Raw genomic sequence first — 21,067 nt, forward strand, 5'->3', positions numbered from 1 at the left:
CTTATCGGCCTTATATCGTCGGCCCGGTGCCGGGTCCATAAGCACTAACGCGATGCAGAATCCAGCCATTGGGGATGGTGGGAATAAGTGTCAGGTGGTCAAGGGCAATGTGACTTGGGGAAGTGGTGGCGCTACATAAGACACGTAGTTCTGAATGAAATCGGGTCATAAATATAATACAAGGTTATTATAAACAGGACATCGAGATATGCTTTGTACAGATCGAAACTCAAATTCAGCTTCAGAGCGGCGGTGCAAGGGTCTAGGCAGTATGCGAGAGAGGTCGATTGTCATCGCAAGTCTCGTTGATTAACCTGGCATCGTCTGAGGAGCCTATTTCTTCTCTCAACTGCCCTTGGATACGAGACGCAAGCTCAAGAGTCTCCCTGGGTAACCCAGCCAGCTTTGCCACCTTGAGCGCATGCGACTCCCGATTCACGCCCTTTCGTAAACGATGCACAAACGAGAAGCCTCCACCGGGGCTTTCCTTGACATCAGTACAATACCTCTCCAAACACTCAAATGACTTCGTCATATCCGCCAGCGCATGGAAGTGCGTGGCGAACAGCACGCGGCTGCGATTTCGGTAGTGGAGATGATGAAGACATGCAAAGCTTACCGCCGTCCCATCTTCTGGCGTCGTACCTCGCCCGACCTCATCCATTATCACAAATGATCGCGGACTGGCCTGCTTCAAGATCGTTGCAGTCTCCAGCATCTCGACCATGAAAGTCGATTGGTCGCGGAATAGGTCGTCTGCAGCCCCGATACGACTGAAGATCTGGTCAACGACCCCGATCTCGGCGTAGGCAGCAGGCACATAGGAGCCGACTTGTGCGAGGATCGTAATCAGTGCATTTTGCCGCAGAAAGGTGCTTTTACCGGCCATGTTAGGGCCTGTGATGAGCCAGATGCGCTCGCGCTCGCCGAGGAAGCAATCGTTGCTGACGAACGTCCGGCCTTGCTCTTCGAGGCCCAGTTTCACGGTTGGGTGGCGCCCGCCGGCAATTTTGTGTGTGGTTCCTTCGTTGAGAATGGGTCGGACCATTTGCTGTTCTTGAGCTAGGGTGGCGAATGAGCAGGCCACGTCCAGTTCGTCCATGACCGCGGCGTTGCGGCGGATCTTGACTAAGTTGAGAATAACTTCGCGGCGGAGGCGCTCGAAGATAGCTTGTTCTTCTTGTCGAATTCGCACTTTCACATTATCCATGCGGTTGCCGAGCTCGGTCCAGGCCGGTAGGTAGAAGGAGCGGGTGGATTTGGTGGACGACACATTTCGCGTGACGCCTAGATCTTCAAGGGACTGCTGAGAGATTTTGGCGCCTTTGACGTGGCAAATGTGGCCTAGTCCGGGCGTCCATTTGAGTGTGAGATTGGTGGAACACACGGACTCACGGAGGCGCTGGGTTAGTGTACTCTTCTCATCGAAGAATCCGTCCAGTTGCTCATGGAGGGTTTTCAGTGTCTTGCTGGCATCGCGGCGCATAATCCATGTCTCAACAGGCCCGAAGTCCGTATCCACGGTGGCGGTGCGCCCGCTGGGTTTGGCACGAACTTTCTTTGGCAGTGCCTCCAGCTCGCTGGGGGTGCCTTCGTTCAAAGCAACTTCTTGGGCAAGGCGAGCCGCTTCAGCAGCCGTATTTTCTTCGATATGTTGCTGCTGAAGGAGACAATCCTCGTCGATGGCAGCCAAGATGCGGTCCGCTATAGCAATCGGACCGTCGAGATGAAGACGAGAGATCATTGACGCTAGGCTTTGTTTCGCATCGGACTTACGCAGTTGTCTCGCATGGTCGGAGAGGACTTGTCTAACCCCCTTGGAGGCTTCAACGGCTCGAGAAAGGCAAATCAAGTCGTCGGCATCTCCTTTGCCAAGAGCAAACTTTTGTACCAAGCGCTGAGCATCGTAGCTGCGTTTGAGCAACTGAATTACGCCATCGCGGAGATCGGGGTTGTCAATAAACACCGAGACAAGGTCCAATCGGTCGTTGATTACTTGGATGGATGTAGACGGAGAGGCTATGTACTTGAGATTAGCGAAAGTGAAAGTTTGGTCCAATCTTTGAAAGGCTTACTCAGTCGATCCCGTAAAAGGCGAGCACCGCTTTTTGTGCTGGTTCTGCGGACAGCATGAAGCAGGCTTCCTTTACCAAACCCATCCCGTGCAGTCTCAAGAATCTCAAGACCTCTTAGACTGTTTCGATCGATGCTCATGGATTCGTCTAAATGCCGCCGGCGCGGAGGCGAGAGTTTGAGGTCTGTCCTCTGCAGCTGTACTCGAGTGTACTCAAGTAGGCTGTACCCAGCGGCTATTTCCTCTGGAGTGAATGTGGCATGGGCATCTTCCGGAATGGGGGCTTCGAGCATGGAGTCCCATTCAGACATCGGTGCGAACTTTTCGGGAAATCGGAAGAATGTCACAAGACGGTGCTCATGTCCAACCAGTAGCTGGAGTTCCTGGCCGATCAAATCTTGAACATTCTGATCAACGAGGATTTCGCGAGCTCCAATTCTAGCGATGGCCGATGGTAACATCTGTAATGTTGTGAGCTGTGTATAGAAGTCGCCCGTAGACAAGTCCATCCACGACAAGCCTACAGCCTGAGGTACAGAGGACAATATGTGATGCGACGATTGAGAATCGACTTGGTCCTTTGATTGCGCTGCTAATGCAGTAACATCCAAGTATATTGCCAGCAAAAAGTTGTTCTCAGAGGGATCGATGAACTTTTCATCAATCAAGGTCCCTGGCGTGATGATTCTAGCCACCTTCCGGTCCCACATCAAGCCTCCAGATTTTAGCTTGTCCTCTGCCTCAATAGCAAACTCCTCGCTGATAGCCACATATTTATTGAGGTCTTGAACGAGTATCTTGAGGAAGCGATCGAGCTGGAAGAAAGGGAAGCCGGCCATCGGAACGGGTCCGGCGCTGGTTTTCTTGGACGCGAGCTTCAAGCTAAGCAGTGGCGCAAGTTCTTCGGCTTGTTCGAAATAAAGCTAATATGATTGTATTAGAGAGTATCTGTTATATTCCTAAAATTCCATGCCATACCTCGTAAAAGCCTCCAACTCTTGTTAGGATAACACAGTTCTTAAACTTCTGCATGTTATTGCGATGCCCTTGCACCACGGTAGGATACCGAGGGGCATCATCCATTCCGTCATCGTAGGTTTCCAATTTGACAACACCCTGTGGGAGGTCGTTCAATTTGACAGTCGCCTTCGTTTTGGCGCCTCTGTACTGTTCAACTGGCGGGAGCGTCGCGGGTACGCGAGGGCGCAACGAGCTGCGACGCGCATGGTGGCAAATTGCTCGATGAACATGGCATTGAAAAGATGCGATGACTGGGACTCGGTCAACCGATGATCGTAAACAAGGAGCCAACTGAGCAAAGCCCCGAGCATTGACACGCATCGTTGCAACGTCAACGCCTTTCTACGTCAACGGGGAGAGAAGCGGCAGAACCACAAAAGCTCCCCTCCTTCCGCCTTCGCCACCGAAATCTTCCCGAGCTCAACTCTCCCTGCAAATCTGCAAATCCTCTCATCAACCCTGGCTCCATTTCTCCCCCATACAAGTCCTTTCACTTGCCAGAGAAGGATGAGCCAGGTTTGTGAGACCTCCTGAACACCCTTCAATCGCTGATATACCCCCAACGTGCGACGCGGTCGACATCTGAGTGCGGCGCAACGAGGCCGATCAGAGTCGCGACTCACTCATTTTTCCTTTTTATCACTCTTTTGATCTGTTGCTTGGGAAAGCTTTTCCCACCTCACGCCCAACATGGCGGACCAAAATATCTCTCAATATAAGTACTCGGCGATGTCCAACCTGGTTCTCCAGGCGGACCGTCGGTTCATCAGTCGCGTCAATGACGAGCCCACCGGTGACCCAGAGTCTCTCGCGGGCCGCATTGGCATTCGCGAAATGGGTGCGCGAGTCGCGCGCGACGATGTTCCGAAGTCGAAGAAGAAGACCGCAGCAGATCTCGAGCGAGGTGCTATTCACGAAGGCGAGGACGTGCTTCTGCGGGAACAGAGGAAACGCCAGCGCGGCCAGCCTGCGCAACAACGAGGCCAGGGTATCCTTTCAGCAGCCGATGCTTTGATCGAGGGCCTCAAATATCGCCCCCGAACACCCGCCACACGAGCTACTTACGACCTCATCCTTACGATAACTGGTACCAACCTTGGCGATGTACCCCACGAAGTCGTTCGCAGTGCAGCCGACGCTGTGCTAGAGCTGCTCAAGGACGAGGATATGAAGGATTTCGATAAAAAGAAGGAGATTGATGATTTGTTGGGTACTTCGATGAATCCAAAGGAGTTCAACGAGCTTGTCAACCTAGGCAAGAAAATCACCGACTACGATGCTGAAGACGAAGACGAGGATATGGACGGCGGTTTAGACGAGGGTGAAGGCGAGCTCGATGAGCGCCAAGGTGTGGCTGTTGTTTTCGACGAGGAGGACGAGGACGAGGACCGCATGGGCACCGTCGACGAGATCCGGGATGAAGACTCCGATGAGGACGAACTGGACGAACTGGACCAACCCAAAGGCGAGGGCTCCGCCGAGGAACTTGAAGAGGCCGATGAAATGGTTCTCGATGGAGGTCTGGACCGGGCCGACAAGGCCAAGGATAAATCTGGATTGACCGTGTCTGCCCGCGAGATCGACGCGTACTGGCTCCAACGTCAGATTGGTGCCGTATACCCCGACGCCCATATTCAACAAGAGAAGACCAAGGAGGCTCTCGACGTTCTCGGTGGCCAGGCGGAGGACGGTACAGAGAAACCCCTGCGGGATGTTGAAAACGACTTGATGGAGCTCTTCGACTACGACCACCCTGATCTCGTCGCAAAATTGGTCTCTAACCGTACCAAGGTCGTCTGGGTTACTCGTTGGAGACAGGTTGCTGAAGACGCAGACGCAAGAAACCTTGTCGAGAGCCAGATGGTCGAGGCTGGACACCGTGCCGTTTTGGATGAAATTCGCGGAAAGACCACCGACGATCTCGCCCACCGACCCGAGAAGATCAAGTTGGACTTGATGGATGTCGATGTTCCTTCAGCGCCAGAAGCGCAGGAGCAGAAGCAAGTTGGTGAAAATGGCTTGGTCGGTGGTCTACAGCCCAAGCGACTGATCAACCTTGAGAATCTTGTCTTCCACCAGGGTAACCACCTCATGACTAACCCCAACGTCAAGCTGCCCCAAGGCTCAACCAAGCGAACTTTCAAGGGCTATGAAGAGATTCACGTCCCCCCGCCTCAAGCCAAGAAGCTGCCTGGTGAGAAAAACATCCCTACGACAGACCTTCCCGACTGGGCGCGTGTCGGCTTCGGAAGCTCCAAGGAGCTGAATCGAATTCAGACCAAGTGCTACCCGACAGCTTTCCACGACGATGGCAATCTGCTCGTCTGTGCTCCCACTGGTTCCGGAAAGACTAACGTCGCTATGCTCACCATTCTCCGCGAGATTGGCAAAAATCGCAACCCGGAAACTGGTGAGATCATGCTTGACGACTTTAAGATAATCTACATCTCTCCCCTAAAGGCCCTTGTCCAAGAACAGGTTGGAAATCTTGGAAAGCGCCTCGAGCCATACGGCATTCGCGTGGCTGAGCTTACTGGTGATCGCCAACTCAACAAGCAGCAAATTGCCGATACCCAGATCATTGTCACCACCCCCGAAAAGTACGATGTCATTACTCGCAAGGCATCAGAAACCAGCTACACCAATCTTGTTCGTCTTATCGTCATTGATGAGATTCACCTTCTCCACGACGACCGTGGTCCCGTTCTCGAGAGCATTGTCAGCCGTACCATCCGCCGAGTTGAGCAGACTGGTGACCCCGTCCGCATTGTTGGTCTGAGTGCTACTCTTCCCAATTACCGCGATGTGGCAAGCTTCCTCCGTGCAGACCCTGAGACGGGTGTGTTCCACTTCGACGGCTCTTACCGCCCTTGCCCTCTGAAGCAGGAATTCATCGGCGTGACCGATAAGAAGGCGATCAAGCAGCTGAAGACCATGAACGATATCTGCTACAACAAGGTCATGGAGCAGGTTGGTCAGAAGCGAAACCAGATGCTTATCTTCGTCCACTCGCGGAAGGAAACAGCAAAGACGGCCAAGTATATCAGGGACAAGGCCATCGAGATGGAGACCATTGGACAGATTCTCCGCAGTGATGCTGCCAGCCGTGCAATCCTCTCCGAGGAGGCTGATTCCGTTGACGACGCGTCCTTGAAGGATCTTCTGCCCTACGGTCTCGGAATCCATCACGCTGGTCTCAGTCTTGCGGATCGTGATTCCGTCCAAGCCCTGTTCGCCGATGGCAGCATTCAGGTCCTTGTCTGTACCGCAACTTTGGCTTGGGGTGTCAATCTTCCTGCCCATACTGTCATCATCAAGGGAACTCAAGTCTATTCCCCCGAGAAGGGTAGCTGGGTCGAGCTCAGCCCGCAAGATGTTCTCCAGATGCTCGGACGTGCTGGCCGACCGCAGTACGATACTTTTGGTGAAGGTATCATCATCACCTCCCAAGCCGAGATCCAATACTACCTCTCGCTTCTGAATCAGCAATTGCCCATCGAGTCTCAGCTCATGAGCAAGCTTGCTGACAATCTGAATGCTGAAGTTGTGCTTGGCAATGTTCGCACCCGTGACGATGGTGTCGAGTGGCTTGGTTATACCTACCTTTACGTCCGCATGCTCCGCTCACCTGGTCTGTACAGCGTCGGTGCAGACTATGAGAATGACGATGCTCTAGAGCAGAAGCGTGTCGATCTGATCCATTCTGCCGCCACGGTCCTCGAGAGAGCCGGTCTGGTCAAGTACGAGAAGAAGACTGGTCGTCTCCAGTCGACTGAGCTTGGCCGCATCTCCTCTCATTACTACATTGGTCACAACTCGATGCTCACCTACGCCCAGCACCTCCAGCCTTCCATTACTACCATCGAACTCTTCCGCATTTTCGCTCTTAGTGACGAGTTTAAGTACATCCCGGTTCGCCAGGATGAGAAGCTGGAGCTTGGCAAGCTTCTGGGCCGTGTGCCAGTCCCTGTTAAAGAGACTATTGATGAGCCTCACGCTAAGATCAATGTCCTCCTTCAGGCCTACATCTCCCGTCTGAAGCTGGAAGGTCTCGCTTTGATGGCCGACATGGTCTACGTCACCCAGTCTGCTGGTCGTATCATTCGCGCCATTTTCGAGATTTGCTTGAAGAAGGGCTGGTCCTCGGTAGCCAAGACTGCCCTTGACCTCTGCAAGATGGCCGAGAAGCGTATGTGGCCCACCATGTCACCTCTGCGTCAATTCCCAGGCTGTCCAAGGGATATTCTCCAGAAGGCTGAGCGAATTGATGTTCCATGGCCCAGCTACTTCGACCTGGATCCTCCCCGCATGGGTGAGCTGCTCGGTATGCCCAAGGCTGGTCGTGTTGTATGTGACCTTGTCTCCAAGTTCCCTCGACTTGATGTGCAAGCTCAAGTGCAGCCCATTACCCGATCCATGCTTCGCGTTGAATTGACCATCAGCCCCAACTTTGTCTGGGACGATGCTGTTCATGGAAACGCTCAAGATTTCTGGATTCTGGTTGAGGATTGTGATGGTGAAGAGATCCTGTTCCATGACCGTTTCCTTTTGCGCCGTGAATTTGCCATTTCCGAGATGAACGAGCACATGGTCGAGTTTACTGTCCCGATTACCGAGCCTATGCCTCCCAACTACTTCATCTCCCTGGTGTCCGATCGCTGGATGCACTCTGAGACGAAGATCGCCGTGTCTTTCCAGAAGCTTATTCTCCCCGAGCGCTTCCCTCCCCACACTCCTCTGCTGGATATGCAGCGTGCCCCCGTCAAGGCCTTGAAGCGCGAGGAGTACCAGAAGTTGTATCCCGACTGGGAGCACTTCAACAAGATTCAGACTCAGGTCTTCAAGTCTGTCTTCGACTCAGACGACAATGTCTTCATCGGCGCACCCACTGGTAGCGGCAAGACTGTTTGCGCTGAGCTGGCCCTGCTCCGTCACTGGTCTGCTGAGAATGAGGGCCGTGCGGTCTACATTGCTCCCTTCCAGGAGCTCGTCGACCTGCGCCTAGCTGACTGGGAGAAGCGACTAGGCGGCATCGGTGGTGGCAAGACCATTGTCAAGCTTACCGGCGAGACAACAGCCGACTTGAAGCTCCTAGAGCAGGCCGATCTTGTCCTTGCCACCCCTGTTCAATGGGACGTCCTGTCCCGTCAGTGGCAGAGGCGTAAGAACGTTCAGACTGTCCAGCTGTTCATCGCCGATGAGCTTCACATGCTCGGTGGTTTTGGTGGATACGTCTACGAGGTAGTTGTTTCTCGGATGCATTACATTGCCCTACAGACCGAGAACGAGATGCGCATTCTCGGCCTAAGTGTGCCTCTTTCCAACGCCCGCGATATTGGCGAGTGGATCGGCGCCAACAAGCACACTATCTACAATTTCAGTCCTCACGCTCGCCCTGTGCCCTTGGAGCTGCACATCCAGTCATACACCATTCCTCACTTCCCCTCCCTCATGCTTGCCATGTCTCGACCCGCCTACCAATCAATTCTTCAGCTGTCTCCTGACAAGCCTGCTCTGGTTTTCGTCCCCAGCCGCAAGCAGACTCGTTCCACAGCGATGGATCTTTTGGCTGCATGTGCCATTGATGATAATGAAGATCGGTTCTTGAACGCGGATGTCGAGGAGCTGGCCCCACTGCTGTCTCGCGTCCAGGAGCAGACCCTGGCTACTTCGTTGAGTCACGGTATTGGCTACTATCACGAGGCTTTAAGCCAGACTGACAAGCGTATTGTTTCGCATCTCTTCAGCATTGGCGCTATCCAGGTTCTCCTCGCCTCGCGTGATGTCTGCTGGGAGTTGAATGTCACTGCCCATTTAGTCATTGTCATGAACACCCAGTTCTTCGATGGCCGTGAGCACCGCTACATCGACTACCCCATCAGCGAGATCCTTCAGATGTTCGGCAAGGCTTCTCGTCCCGGCGTTGACAAGAGCGGTCGTGGTGTGCTGATGGTGCCTGCTGTTAAGCGCGAGTACTACAAGAAGTTCCTTAATGAGGCTTTGCCCGTTGAGAGCCACCTCCAGGTCTATTTGCATGACGCTTTTGTAACGGAGGCTAGCACTCGTACCCTCGCTTCCACCCAGGATGCTGTTGACTGGATGACTTATACCTACTTCTACCGCCGTCTTCTCGCCAACCCCAGCTTCTACGGCCTCAGTGACGTGAGCCATGAGGGTCTCAGCACCTTTTTGTCCGAGTTGGTTGAGACTACCTTGAAGGAACTGTCCGACGCCAAGATTATCGACCTGGACGAGGAGGATGATAGCGTGTCCCCTCTGAATGCCGCTATGATCAGCGCCTACTACAACATCTCCTTCATTACCATGCAAACCTTCCTGCTGTCTCTCTCTGCTCGTACGAAGCTCAAGGGTATCCTGGAGATCGTCACCTCGGCCACCGAGTTCGAGTCCGTCCAGATGCGCCGGCATGAGGACCACATCCTCCGTCGTGTATACGACCGTGTGCCAGTCAAGATGTCTGAGCCCGCGTTCGACTCCCCACACTTCAAGGCGTTCGTTCTCTTGCAAGCCCACTTCTCGCGGATGCAACTTCCTATCGATCTTGCCAAGGATCAGGAGGACATTGTTCGGAAAGTTCTCAACTTGCTCAGTGCCTGTGTGGATGTTCTCTCCTCGGAGGGTCACCTCAACGCTATGAATGCCATGGAGCTGTCGCAGATGGTGGTTCAGGCTATGTGGGATCGCGATAGTCCCCTCAAGCAAATTCCTCACTTCTCGCCCGAGGTTATCGAGGTGGCCAAGGAGTATGAGTATGTATCACCTATCTCAGATCGACATTGCACATATACTAATTCGACTTCTTGCAGGATCAACGACATCTTCGAGTTCATGGAGGCCATGGATCCATCGGAGAACAAGGACTACGCCACCCTGGTCAAGCGCCTTGGGCTCAACAACAAGCAGCTCGCCCAAGCCGCCGCATTCACCAACGACAAGTACCCCAGCATCGAGCTGGACTTTGAAGTCGAAGACCCGGAGAATGTCACCTCCGGCGAACCCGCCTACCTCAAGGTCAAGATCCAGCGGGAGGTCGAGGAAGAAGACGAAGTCGACACCGTTGTCCACGCGCCCTTCTATCCCAACCAGAAGATGGAGAACTGGTGGCTGGTTGTTGGTGAGGAGAAGACCAAGAACCTGCTGGCCATTAAGCGAGTTACTATTGGTCGCAAGCTTGATTTGCGACTGGAATATGTGGTGCCCACGCCTGGGGAGCATGAATTGACGCTGTACCTCATGAGCGACAGCTATGTTGGTGTGGATCAGGCTCCTACCTTCACTGTGAATGCTGCAGAGGGTATGGAGGAGGACGAGAGCGAGGAGGAAGAGGAGTAGATTATGATTCCAATTTTGTTTTCTTGTTTGTAATAATAGTTTTTGGAGCTATCTGGATACAAAAGGTGTTATTTCTTTTTCTTTAATCTGTTGGTTTTAAGAATTTGGTTGTTCCCAAGAACAGCAAACAGCAGGTATAGGCTTCAGTCCGAGTCTAGAAATATATATCCGGGTTCCATCTACCTAATCTATCTTCAAGGGTGAGTTCCTTCACCGTGTAGACGCGTTGTTGTTTAATTTTATTACAAGAGACTCGCTGTTATAGGTTAAAAATAAATCAGGTTGTACCATGGTCACTCTTTGCTTGTTGTGGCAAAGTAGCGTGTTTAGATCGGGACCCGATCTTAGTTGGAGTCGTGGACCCATGGCGACGATACCCCGCATGGAGTCGAGTCACGTTGCATTCCCCAACCTCCCCAGCAAGCTCGTCTTTGCATTCCTCTTACAGTTCATATCTTCACTACATTTTACTCTCACTGACAGTCGCTGAATTCAGGACCATTCCCTCCTGGATTTACTTATTCTTACCCCTGACATCACATTTCCCTGTCTACACCCTCATCCCTGGGAAGCTCCGCGCTAGCTATCTTGTCCCCTCATCTCGAGCTGATTGATATGACAATCCGCCCTATGAAGTTTACTCCCGAGTAAGTGACCTCTAGTTAAATATCATCGCCCTCCATATTGGCCTTTCATTATATGGTTTTCGTCGTGATACCTATAAAGCTCCCCAATTAACATCCCTCAGGGTCCTCCTCGGCGCCCCCAGGCGGTCCTCAGCCGTCCCCAACGCCGCAGGCACCCTCGCTGTCTACACCCAAACATCCTACTCATTCGACTCGCATTCTAAGACCAACGAGATCCGTGTTATTGACATTGACTCTGGCCGATCGGCTCTTATCACCAATGATCCCAGTGCCAGCAACCCCCAGTGGCTGGGCGATAGCGACCAGCTCGTCTGGCTGAAGATCAAGCCCAACGGCAACACGAGCTTCATTGTCGGCAATGCGCGCGAGGTTGATAGAACATACACCGCTGGTACCGTCCCCGGCCCAGTGTCGGATTTGAAGGTCACTGTCATCGAACCGGGCAAGATTGGCTTTGCTGTGTCAGGCAAGGCCAATACAGACGGTTCCCTGTTCAACCCACACGACGCGAAAAAATCACACACCACCGGTCGACTGTACACTTCGTTGTTTGTGCGGCATTGGGATGCGTACATTGACCCGCAGAAGTATGCCATCTTTTATGGTTTGCTTGAGCAGGCGCCCCTGTCGCCGGCGCGCAGACAGGCGGGCAAGTACTCGGTTTCGGGACTTACGAATTTGATTTCTGTGTCTGGGCTGGGACCGGTTGAATCGCCAATTCCCCCTTTCGGTGGTACTGGTGACTTTGATATCAGTCCTTCGGCTATCGTATTTATTGCGAAGGACCCGAATCTAAACCCCGCCACGCACACTGCCTGCGCTTGCTACTATGCTCCGATGTTCTCGTGGACCAGTATGAGCGTCTCAGATGCCAAGCCCTGCAAGGTAACGAGCCTCCAGGGTGCAATGGCCTCACCTGTGCTGTCCCCAGATGGTGGCTCTATTGCTCTACTGGCTATGCAGAAGGACGGATATGAGTCGGACAAGAATCGAATTCTCTATGCTCCAAACCCGTGGAATGGCGAGATGTTTGAGGTATTCGAGACCGCTGATGGAAAGGGTGATTGGGAGCTTAGCCCTTCAGCCGTGTCCTTTGCTCAGGACGGCAAGTCCTTGCTCATCCAGGTTGAGGAAACCGGCCGTGGAGTCTTGTACCAGTTGCCTCTGGACGGAGTTCGAAAGGCTACTCCTGATTCACTGAAGAAGCTGACATGGGAGGGCACTGTGAATGATGTCGTTCCTGCTGGGGCCAAGACATCCAAACTATTTGTTTCTAGCTCTAGCTTAGTGGATAACAGTGTGTGGTCTATCATTGACCCGGCTCACCCAGACCAAGTCCGGGTCGTCTCGTCGAACTGCCGCGGAGGCTCTGCCTTTGGTTTATCATCAGCACAGGTGGACGAGATCTGGTTCAAGGGAGCCGAGGGCCATAAGGTGCATGCCTGGGTGGTGAAGCCTTCCCATTTCAAGCCCGGGGAGCGATATCCCCTGGCCTATCTGATCCACGGCGGGCCTCAGGGTGCTTGGAATGATTCGTGGAGCACTCGATGGAACCCTGCCGTATTCGCCGAACAAGGCTATGTCGTTGTCACTCCCAATCCGACCGGCAGTACTGGCTATGGCCAGGACTTTACAGACGGCATCTGCGGTGAATGGGGTGGCCGGCCATACGAGGACCTTGTCAAGGGCTTTGAGTACATTGAGCAAAACCTCCACTACATCGACACCACCCGAGCTGTGGCGCTAGGTGCATCCTATGGCGGCTACATGATGAACTGGATCCAGGGGCATCCACTCGGCCGCAAGTTCAAGGCGCTGGTCACTCACGACGGTGTATTCAGCATGACCTCGCAGCTAGCAAGTGAGGAGCAGTACTTCCCACTGCACGACCTGAAGGGCCCTATCTGGAAAGTCCCCGAGAACTGGGCGAAGTGGGATCCCTCACGGTTCACCGAGAATTGGGCGACACCTCATCTCATCATCCACAATGAGCTGGACTACCGCCTCACTATCGCAGAAGGCCTCGCCGCGTTTAACGTGCTGCAGATGCGAGGTGTAGACAGTGCCTTCCTGACATTCCCTGATGAAAATCACTGGGTGCTCAACCCGGAGAACTCTTTGTTGTGGCACCGTACCGTTTTGAACTGGATCAACAAGTATGCCGGACTTCCGCCGGTCTCAGATGAACCCGATCTTTCTTCAGGTGTTGCCAACTTGTCTCTCTAGGGGGTATGTGTCGACTGTTGACGTGCACATTATGATCTAAAGTGAGATTTTGGGTTATCTCACATTTCTTGCATCGCTGTTTCTGCAACAAAGCAATCGCGGGTTCGCTTTCTCAGGAATCTCCTCGTCTCGGGAGGGAAACAAAGGATGTCAATTGTCTGCGAGCTTCAAGCCTGTACACCTTTATGTTTGAGAAAGTTACATCCCATTGTCTATTTCCTGCATTCATATCAAACTGAACAAAGCAAACAAATACAATTGAGTTCTTGAACCCTTCGGATCAATTCTATAAATGTGGCCTTTTTCGGTCCCTTTTTTTTTTTTTTTTTTTAGCAAACCTCATCCACATTGGCATTCGCGTTGCTATTTGATTGATCTATTTCTTCACCTTCTCGCAGCTTTGGCGTGTTCAAAATGCCTTCAGACCAGTTCCATCAAGACCGAAGGTCCAGCTTCGACTCGTCAAGCTCCGAATCATCAGCCTCCACTCCCACCGAGACCTCAGACACAACTGCATCCAACTCAACTCCATCCACATCATCCTCGCCACCTCCCCAATCCAACCCTCCATCATCAACCACACCCAACAAAAGACGAAAATACCACCCCTCCTTCTCAGCAACCATGCACTCAATGTCTTCCCCACTAACCCCCTTCGTAAACAACGAAACAGGCCAACCACACCCCGAATTCCCAAAAACCCACCTAGCCTTCCACCTCCTCACCTCACCTCAACTCGACACCCTAGCTCGGCACTACCACCAAGTGCATCCCGCTCAACCGGCGACGTTGTCCTATCCCTTCCAGATTCGGAGTTGGGTGGGGGTCCCGGACGAGAGTTATGTGGATATTGCGACGAAAAGACGCCGTTTTGGGTATTTTATTGGGATGCCGGGTTTTACTGATGCTGTGAATAGTGGGTTGTCGGTGCCGGTGCCGGCGCTGGATATGGGGGGTTTGGGGGATGGTGTCTTTTTTGAGCCAGTTTGGGAGTGTTATGGGAGTGAAGAAGAAGAAGAAGAAGAAGAAGAAGAAGAAGAAGAAGAAGAAGTAGAGGGGGAGGGGAATGATGACGATGAGGGGGATTACGAGATGAGTGAGGATGGTACGGAGGAGGAGGAGGTTCTTGAATGGATGGCTCGTGAGTGGGAGGATGCGCTTAGGAAGGCGAGGAATTCGAGTGATGGGCCGTTTCGGAAATATTGATGAGATGAGATATTCTCTTTGTTCTTGGGCCGGGATGCTGGTTTTACGGGAATCTTTTTGGCATAGCGCATTGGCTTTGTTTTGCATTAGACTACAATGCGTATAATAGAATTCTTTCATCCTTCCAATCAAGACTTTCTTTATTGTTCTTTTGTTATATAGGCTAGAGGCTGTACGTTGAGAGATATCCTCGTCCAATATGGGTAGGCTCAATTATCCGGAACCTACTTCGACGAATTCTCCACCAATCAATTATATTTGCCTAGAGGTTACAACACAATTTCTAGATTTTGCATAATTCATAAGTCAATTAGCGGAATGCGTATAAGGTCGTGACATAGTCGAGCTCTAGATCCTCAGTCGGACAGACTTTTTCAAAAATACCCAACTTGACTTGCTTATTCAATTCCTTCCAAGATATAAGTTTACAAAAGTAACAATCAAGCCAAGTGTATCTTCCCTTCCGCATCGTACACAATCTCCCGCACCTTGACAGATCTCAAATGATCCACACCCCCAGAGAGCTCGCAATCATGATAGAACAAGTACCACTTGCCCTTGAACTCCACAATAGAATGATGCGTAGTCCATCCCAGCACAGGCTCCAAAATCCGACCCTGGTAGGTGAATGGTCCCATAGGCGAAGATCCCGTCGCATAGACAAGATAATGCGAGTCACCCGTAGAGTACGAGAAGTAATATTGACCATTGTAGCGATGCATCCACGCCGCCTCAAAGAAGCGTCTCTCATGATCATCAGCCGCAATAGGCTCACCAGTCTCCGGAGCCAGAATCTGCAACTCTTGTGGAGGCGAGACGAAAGTGAGCATATCATCGCTCAACTGGCCCACACGCGGACACAAAGCCGGCACACCTGCACCAGAAGGCTCTTGTGGACCGGACTTGGAAGCATTAAAGACGAGTCCATTCATCTTATCGCCCTCCTTAACCTCAGAGCCAGACTTCTCCCAGCACTGCAATTGTCCACCCCAAAGACCGCCAAAGTACAAATAAGGCTTCTCATCCTCGTCGACAAAAACAGCCGGATCAATACTGTAACTACCCGGGATATAGTTCTTCTCAGGAGCGAAAGGACCAGTGGGCGAGTCGGAAACGGCAACGCCAATGCGGAAGATACCCTCCTGGTCTCGGGCTGGGAAAACAAGATAGTATTTTCCGTTCTTGGTGGCGGCGTCTGGTGCCCACATCTGCTTGGAAACCCAGGGGACGTCCTTGGCGGAGAGAACGACGCCGGAGTCTGCGACGGGACCGTCAATGGAGTCCATCGAGAAGACGTGGTAGTCGGTCATGTCGTATTGGTCGCCATTGTCGTTGAATTGAATATCTGTCTCCCGGTCGTGGGAGGGGTAGATGTATAGCTTGCCGTTGAACACGTGTGCTGAGGGGTCTGCTGTGTAGAGATGCGTGATGAGGGGTTTGGGAGCAGCCATATTGATGTTTCTTTTGGGGCCTTTTGTGGGGATTTAGGTGTCAATCTTGGAGATGGGTATCAAGAGTGTGATTTTGAATGAATCTGCGGCAGAAGAAGTGTAATCCAGCCAGTCAGAATACCGTGATCATTTAAACAAAATGAAGGGAAACCCAATTGCTATTTAAGCGACCTCGAGAATAGCCAAGAAGCCCAGTGTAGCGCATTTTACCCGCGCCGGCTAAAAGTGAGTAGCCCCGCGTCGAGGAGATTAGGCAAGCCAATGACTTCAGCCTCGGAAATAGTATCAAGGGCATCCTACAGGTGAAGACTTTGGTAAATAACAGCCTAAGGTATGTAAACATTCAAAAATAAACCAAGGATATAGAAGATAGGTTGGCATTGAACTTCTACAGATCCTTTGCCTCCCCCACGCTTTTTCCTCCCCGAATTTTCCCCACCGCTGCAATCCCCACATTATGACAGTACCTATGGCACCATATGTACCATGTTTCCTTTACAGAGCACTGCAGGGCAGTGCAGGGCAGAGCTTTCCTATCTGAGAAGCCGCCACTCTTAGGATGGCGCTCAGAGCCAGGCTCAATGAGTAAACTGAGTAATGTCAGTCTGGGGTCAAGACTCACCAAGGTTCAGCGCCATCACGTGATGGACAGTGATTGTGATTGGCTGTTCACTGATATTTACATCACCGATTTTGACATCACTGAACTTTTGGCACGAAAACCAGAAAGTAAGAAGACCGACCGCCTTGAAAGCTGCTGAAGCTTCCATGACCTTCACCGTTCGTGCATCGAGGACTGTCGAACTGAATCAATCCCTCTCAGACTGAGACTGACCACACGCTCTCTGCCGGTCTGGAAATTGGTCATGTATGGGCGTTCTTATGGGTCAATATCACCTGGATTTCCGAATACCCCATCCCTCCCGTTCCGGAAAGAGATCGTGTGAGTAGTTTTCATTCATCTGCATCCCGGATGTGGGCCTTGGTCCAAAATCGACGCATCAAGAAGCTCGTTACCCTTGAAGTCGGACAAGAGTCAACCGCTGCATTACGAATTAGCACCGACGAGCTCATCCATGAATCACCATGTGAGAAAATGTCCGAATACACGTAGACGGGTAGAGTGCTAACCACGTTCCTAGCCGCCGATAGTAATGGCCAAATCTGGGTGAAGACGAGCGGGGAAGCCGACCCAATAGATCCCAAAAACTGGTCACTGCTGTCAAGATCGAAAAATATTGGAATCCTCGTGCTTTTGATTTTCACCCAAGGATGGGCGGGCGCCGCCGACTCCCAGGCCAACGAGCGTGCAAGCCGCGAGTTTGGAGTATCTCGAGTAGCCCAAAATCTCTCAACGGCAATGTATCTTTTTGGGATTGGTTCAGGCTCCCTTTTCGCAGGACCGTTGTCAGAATCGATTGGACGGAATCCTACTTACCTGGTGTCTACTTTTATATACCTCCTTTTCGTCCTTGGGTCAGCCCTTACGCCGACATTCGCGGGTCAAGTGATATGTCGTTACTTCGTGGGACTTTTCTCTAGTCCGACGCTATCGATAAATGGATCCAGTGTTGGCGATCAATTTCGTCCTGTGAAACGTGCTTTCGTGTTTCCAATGATTGCTTGGGCTAATATTGCAGGTATGTCAACTCCTAAAGCTCAATATCCCAATACTGATACTGCGGTAATTCAGGTCCGATGATTAGCCCAATCGCAGGTGGTTGGATTTCTTCCCAACCAGACTTAACCTGGCGCTGGACAGAGTATATAACTCTCATTATATCGACCTTTGCCTGGATCGTGGCACTTCTCTTTCTCCCCGAATCATATCTACCGATATTACTCGATTGGAAATCGAAGCAACTACGACGTCAAACTGGCGATCAGCGCTACATGTCTGAGCATTCTAGGAGCTCCTTCTTCCAACGTGTGAAAGCTACCATCCTGCGTCCCGTTATATTCTTCAGCACCGAGCCAGTGATTGCTGTGCTGGGAGCGTACTTGATTCTGTTATATTGCATTCTTTTCACTTTTCTCTCTGGATTTGACTACATCTTCAAACAGACATACAACTTCTCCACAGGACAAACCGGGTCCTGTTTCGGGGCGATCGCTGCCGGTGCAACAATCGCTACATTCACAGCTCCTGCCCTCTATACATGGGCGCGCAGAAAGACTCAGTACGAAAGGGGCGCGTCGGTACCTCCCGAATTCCGACTCTGGCCAGCAATTGTTGCCGGCCCGTTCTTACCCATCTCACTATTCTGGTTGGGATGGACAAATTACCCGTCTATCCCGGCGTGGTCGGGCCTCATTGCGTGCGGACTGTTCGGTGCTGTGCTGATATCGATCTACATCAGTAGCTACGAATATATCATCGATAGCTATGGGGATCACGCAGCGAGTGCACTGGCGAGCATTACGATGGCTCGCTACCTAGTAGCGGGCGGAATGGTGATGGCTGCCCGCCCGATGTACGAAGGGATCGGGGTACATTGGACAATGACTATTTTGGGAGGGATATCAATCTTGTTAGCTCCCATGCCGTTTGTTTTCAGGATCTACGGTGCTAGATTGAGGAAGAGGAGCCGATACGCAGAATCGCCTTCAAGCGGGCGTGGCCGAATTTCATCTCCTAGAGCCTAAGATCTGTAATCGAACTATAGGCTAAGGAGTCTCACGTGTTCAACGCCATAATCTCAAAATGAACTTCCCTTCTGGGCCACTGAATCTGATATTTGATTATGTGACTAACCTAATGACCCATTCCCTTCTCCCAGTTCTCTTGCACAATCGCCCAATACTTCTCCCGACTACGAATCCGACACGACTTTCCAAATTTGATCATAACCAGGAACACCGCCGCACAAGCCATACCAACAAAAGCAGCCGAAATAAAACAGTTCTGGTACCCCATATTATCGATCCATGGCGTGATACTGACAGAGACGAAATATTAGCATTTCCCGCCCACAGGATAGTACTTTGAAAGTCATGAACTCACCCATATCCAATAGCAAAGGACATAGTGTTCCGCACAAGAATCACACTCGCCATAGCGACGCCACTCAGCTCCCGGTAGCTGTCAACCAGGTAATTCACACTCAGGGTGATTCCGCAGGTATTGGTGAATGCGAGCATGCACATAGCCACCATGAGGCCAAACCAGTGGACCTCGTGTGCGGCACCGACACCCCACAAAAGCAGAGACCCGGGAACGAGGATGAGACAGGCGAGGAATGGCCATAGTCGGTGCTCAGCTTCCATTACGCCCCCGTTGCGGCGGGCGAGCTTGATGGTTAGCCAGTCGCTGAAGCGGCCGGTGAAGATGGAGCTGTGTTGAGTTAGTCTGAGTTCATGATATGTTCGGAAGGAGGCCCACCCGATTGCTACTCCTAGGCAGCATGCGACGTAGCTGAGACCGACCATGGAGGTGCTATTGCTTGTTAGCCTTGGAACAATGTATTCATGGGCTTATGCTGCTTACCCAAAATTGTACGGTGCGGAGCCCAAAATGATGGAAGCCGTGCCATTCAGGATATTGAATAAAACGAGGTATGAACCATATGAAAATCTAATCGACCATTAGAATCCAGTAATCAAGCTCTAAAGTCTCCATCACAATAACTCACCCAGCATAAAAAATAACCGGCCACGAAAGGTAATAAATCGTCTGCCAAAGCCGCCGAAACATAGTATTCTGCTTCTGCTTCGGCCCCAGAAGAGCAAGTTTCTGAATATACGACTTCTTCGTATAAACAGTGCCCTCCTCAGTCTGCGTCGGCGGATCCGATACTGGAACGCCTTTCTCAGGATCGCCACTTTGTGAACTATTCGACGAGCTCAAACGCACGTTGGCGATAGTGCTATCTTCGGCACGTTCGCGGACGTAGTTTGTTTCTTCCATGAAAAAGAATAAAAAGATCATGGCGCAGCCGACGAAGATGCTGGGCCAGTAGAATACCCAGCGCCAGCCTTGGTATTCGGCGATAAAGCCGCAGATTACTGGGGCGAAGTAGTTGCTGCCGGCGAGGAAAAAAGCGTAGAGGCCCATGTATGTGCCGCGTTCGTGGGTGAAATACTATTTTGGAGGGGTTTAGCTACAAGCTCGGGGTTTTTTGGTTCTGGATTGAATGAGGGAGACTTACCACGTCTGTCACGCTGATTTCAGGGAGGGCTTCGATGGGTGCAGTGAAAAAGCCCGAGATGACATTTCGAGCAATCCATTGGCCTTGAGTGTTTGCATATGGTCTGCAGTTGGATAGGGTCAGTCATATGCTCCTCTCTTTGATCAAAAGCCCAGGATATTCTTACCCCCACATTGTAGTACCCTGCGATAAATTAGCAGTATTCTACCATGCCTTAGCTTCGGATAACATACCAAGATACCAGCCAGAGAGAGTATAAAGGTCAAACGCTTGCCAAATTGCATAGCAAAGGGCTGCCAGAATAGCAAACCCCATCCAGCCAGCAGAAACATGTACCCAGTTCCTTCATTGAGTGTGCTCACTGAGAGCCCGGTCTCTTTTGATAGAGGGGTGAGCACGGAGTATACCACCGAGCAGGCGATACCAGCGAACAGAGTATAACTAGACCAATCAAATTCTCGTCAGTTATACCTGCCCACAATTGATTATTGAATGTGGTTAGTACTCACACGCTCACACAAACAGTCGATAGCAATTTCCGCTTGCGACTCCAATTTAACGGATCATCTGGATCATGCGAAGGGGTCGGAATCAACACAATATCCCCATTTCCACTGTCCAGATGGCGTGTATGCAGGACATGCTCCACATCCACTAGTGTCACTGTGCCAGGAATGGCCGATTTATCCACAACTGGTGCCATAGTAGGTCCCTAGATGCAGTGTTAAGAGAAAAGGGAGAAGGAATAGCAGAGTTTGGCAAGGCACAAAAGCAAATACAACCCCTGCTAAGATCGGCGGGTTACGTGCAGATGTATATACGTGCGGTAGTACAAGGGCACATCACAGCGTTGATAAGACACCAGATGCTCGTCCTAGTCTAGGTGTTCCAAATTTGCCGATGATGTCCGGTCGGCAGAAGATAACCAATTCTGGTTCAGAA

The 21,067-nt window shown here is 51.6% G+C and overlaps 7 protein-coding genes across 7 annotated transcripts; 4 read left to right on the forward strand and 3 right to left on the reverse strand.

Moving 5' to 3' along the window:
* Positions 1-262: 262 nt before the first annotated feature.
* N7473_012828 (mismatch repair ATPase MSH1) lies at positions 263-3,415 on the reverse strand (the record flags this gene model as incomplete). Its single annotated transcript, XM_057158767.1, has 3 exons — positions 263-2,019; positions 2,076-2,997; positions 3,053-3,415. 3 exons carry the CDS (start codon positions 3,413-3,415, stop codon positions 263-265), a joined length of 3,042 nt encoding a protein of 1,013 aa, XP_057002721.1.
* Positions 3,416-3,784: 369 nt separating this feature from the next.
* Positions 3,785-10,447, forward strand: N7473_012829 (ATP-dependent RNA helicase BRR2; the record flags this gene model as incomplete). The annotated part of the gene is made up of 2 exons (XM_057158768.1): positions 3,785-9,864; positions 9,922-10,447. 2 exons carry the CDS (start codon positions 3,785-3,787, stop codon positions 10,445-10,447), a joined length of 6,606 nt encoding a protein of 2,201 aa, XP_057002722.1.
* A 615-nt stretch (positions 10,448-11,062) lies between these two features.
* N7473_012830 (oligopeptidase family protein) lies at positions 11,063-13,320 on the forward strand (the record flags this gene model as incomplete). The annotated part of the gene is made up of 2 exons (XM_057158769.1): positions 11,063-11,094; positions 11,196-13,320. 2 exons carry the CDS (start codon positions 11,063-11,065, stop codon positions 13,318-13,320), a joined length of 2,157 nt encoding a protein of 718 aa, XP_057002723.1.
* Positions 13,321-13,734: 414 nt separating this feature from the next.
* Positions 13,735-14,526, forward strand: N7473_012831 (uncharacterized protein; the record flags this gene model as incomplete). The annotated part of the gene is made up of 1 exon (XM_057158770.1): positions 13,735-14,526. One exon carries the CDS (start codon positions 13,735-13,737, stop codon positions 14,524-14,526), a length of 792 nt encoding a protein of 263 aa, XP_057002724.1.
* Positions 14,527-14,966: 440 nt separating this feature from the next.
* On the reverse strand, positions 14,967-15,977 carry N7473_012832 (glycoside hydrolase family 43 protein; the record flags this gene model as incomplete). Its single annotated transcript, XM_057158771.1, has 1 exon — positions 14,967-15,977. The coding sequence occupies one exon, from the start codon at positions 15,975-15,977 to the stop codon at positions 14,967-14,969; it is 1,011 nt and encodes a 336-aa protein (XP_057002725.1).
* Positions 15,978-16,950: 973 nt separating this feature from the next.
* On the forward strand, positions 16,951-18,623 carry N7473_012833 (MFS transporter; the record flags this gene model as incomplete). Its single annotated transcript, XM_057158772.1, has 3 exons — positions 16,951-17,065; positions 17,120-17,617; positions 17,671-18,623. The coding sequence occupies 3 exons, from the start codon at positions 16,951-16,953 to the stop codon at positions 18,621-18,623; spliced, it is 1,566 nt and encodes a 521-aa protein (XP_057002726.1).
* A 109-nt stretch (positions 18,624-18,732) lies between these two features.
* On the reverse strand, positions 18,733-20,828 carry N7473_012834 (putative MFS transporter; the record flags this gene model as incomplete). Its single annotated transcript, XM_057158773.1, has 9 exons — positions 18,733-18,916; positions 18,982-19,311; positions 19,360-19,413; positions 19,465-19,551; positions 19,610-20,058; positions 20,126-20,228; positions 20,292-20,308; positions 20,359-20,566; positions 20,635-20,828. The coding sequence occupies 9 exons, from the start codon at positions 20,826-20,828 to the stop codon at positions 18,733-18,735; spliced, it is 1,626 nt and encodes a 541-aa protein (XP_057002727.1).
* Between the last annotated feature and the right edge of the window lie 239 nt (positions 20,829-21,067).

The sequence above is a fragment of the Penicillium subrubescens genome (assembly GCF_028828155.1).
Source record: "Penicillium subrubescens strain IBT 31985 chromosome Unknown utg000011l_segment0_segment0, whole genome shotgun sequence".
NCBI classification, from domain to species: domain Eukaryota; kingdom Fungi; phylum Ascomycota; class Eurotiomycetes; order Eurotiales; family Aspergillaceae; genus Penicillium; species Penicillium subrubescens.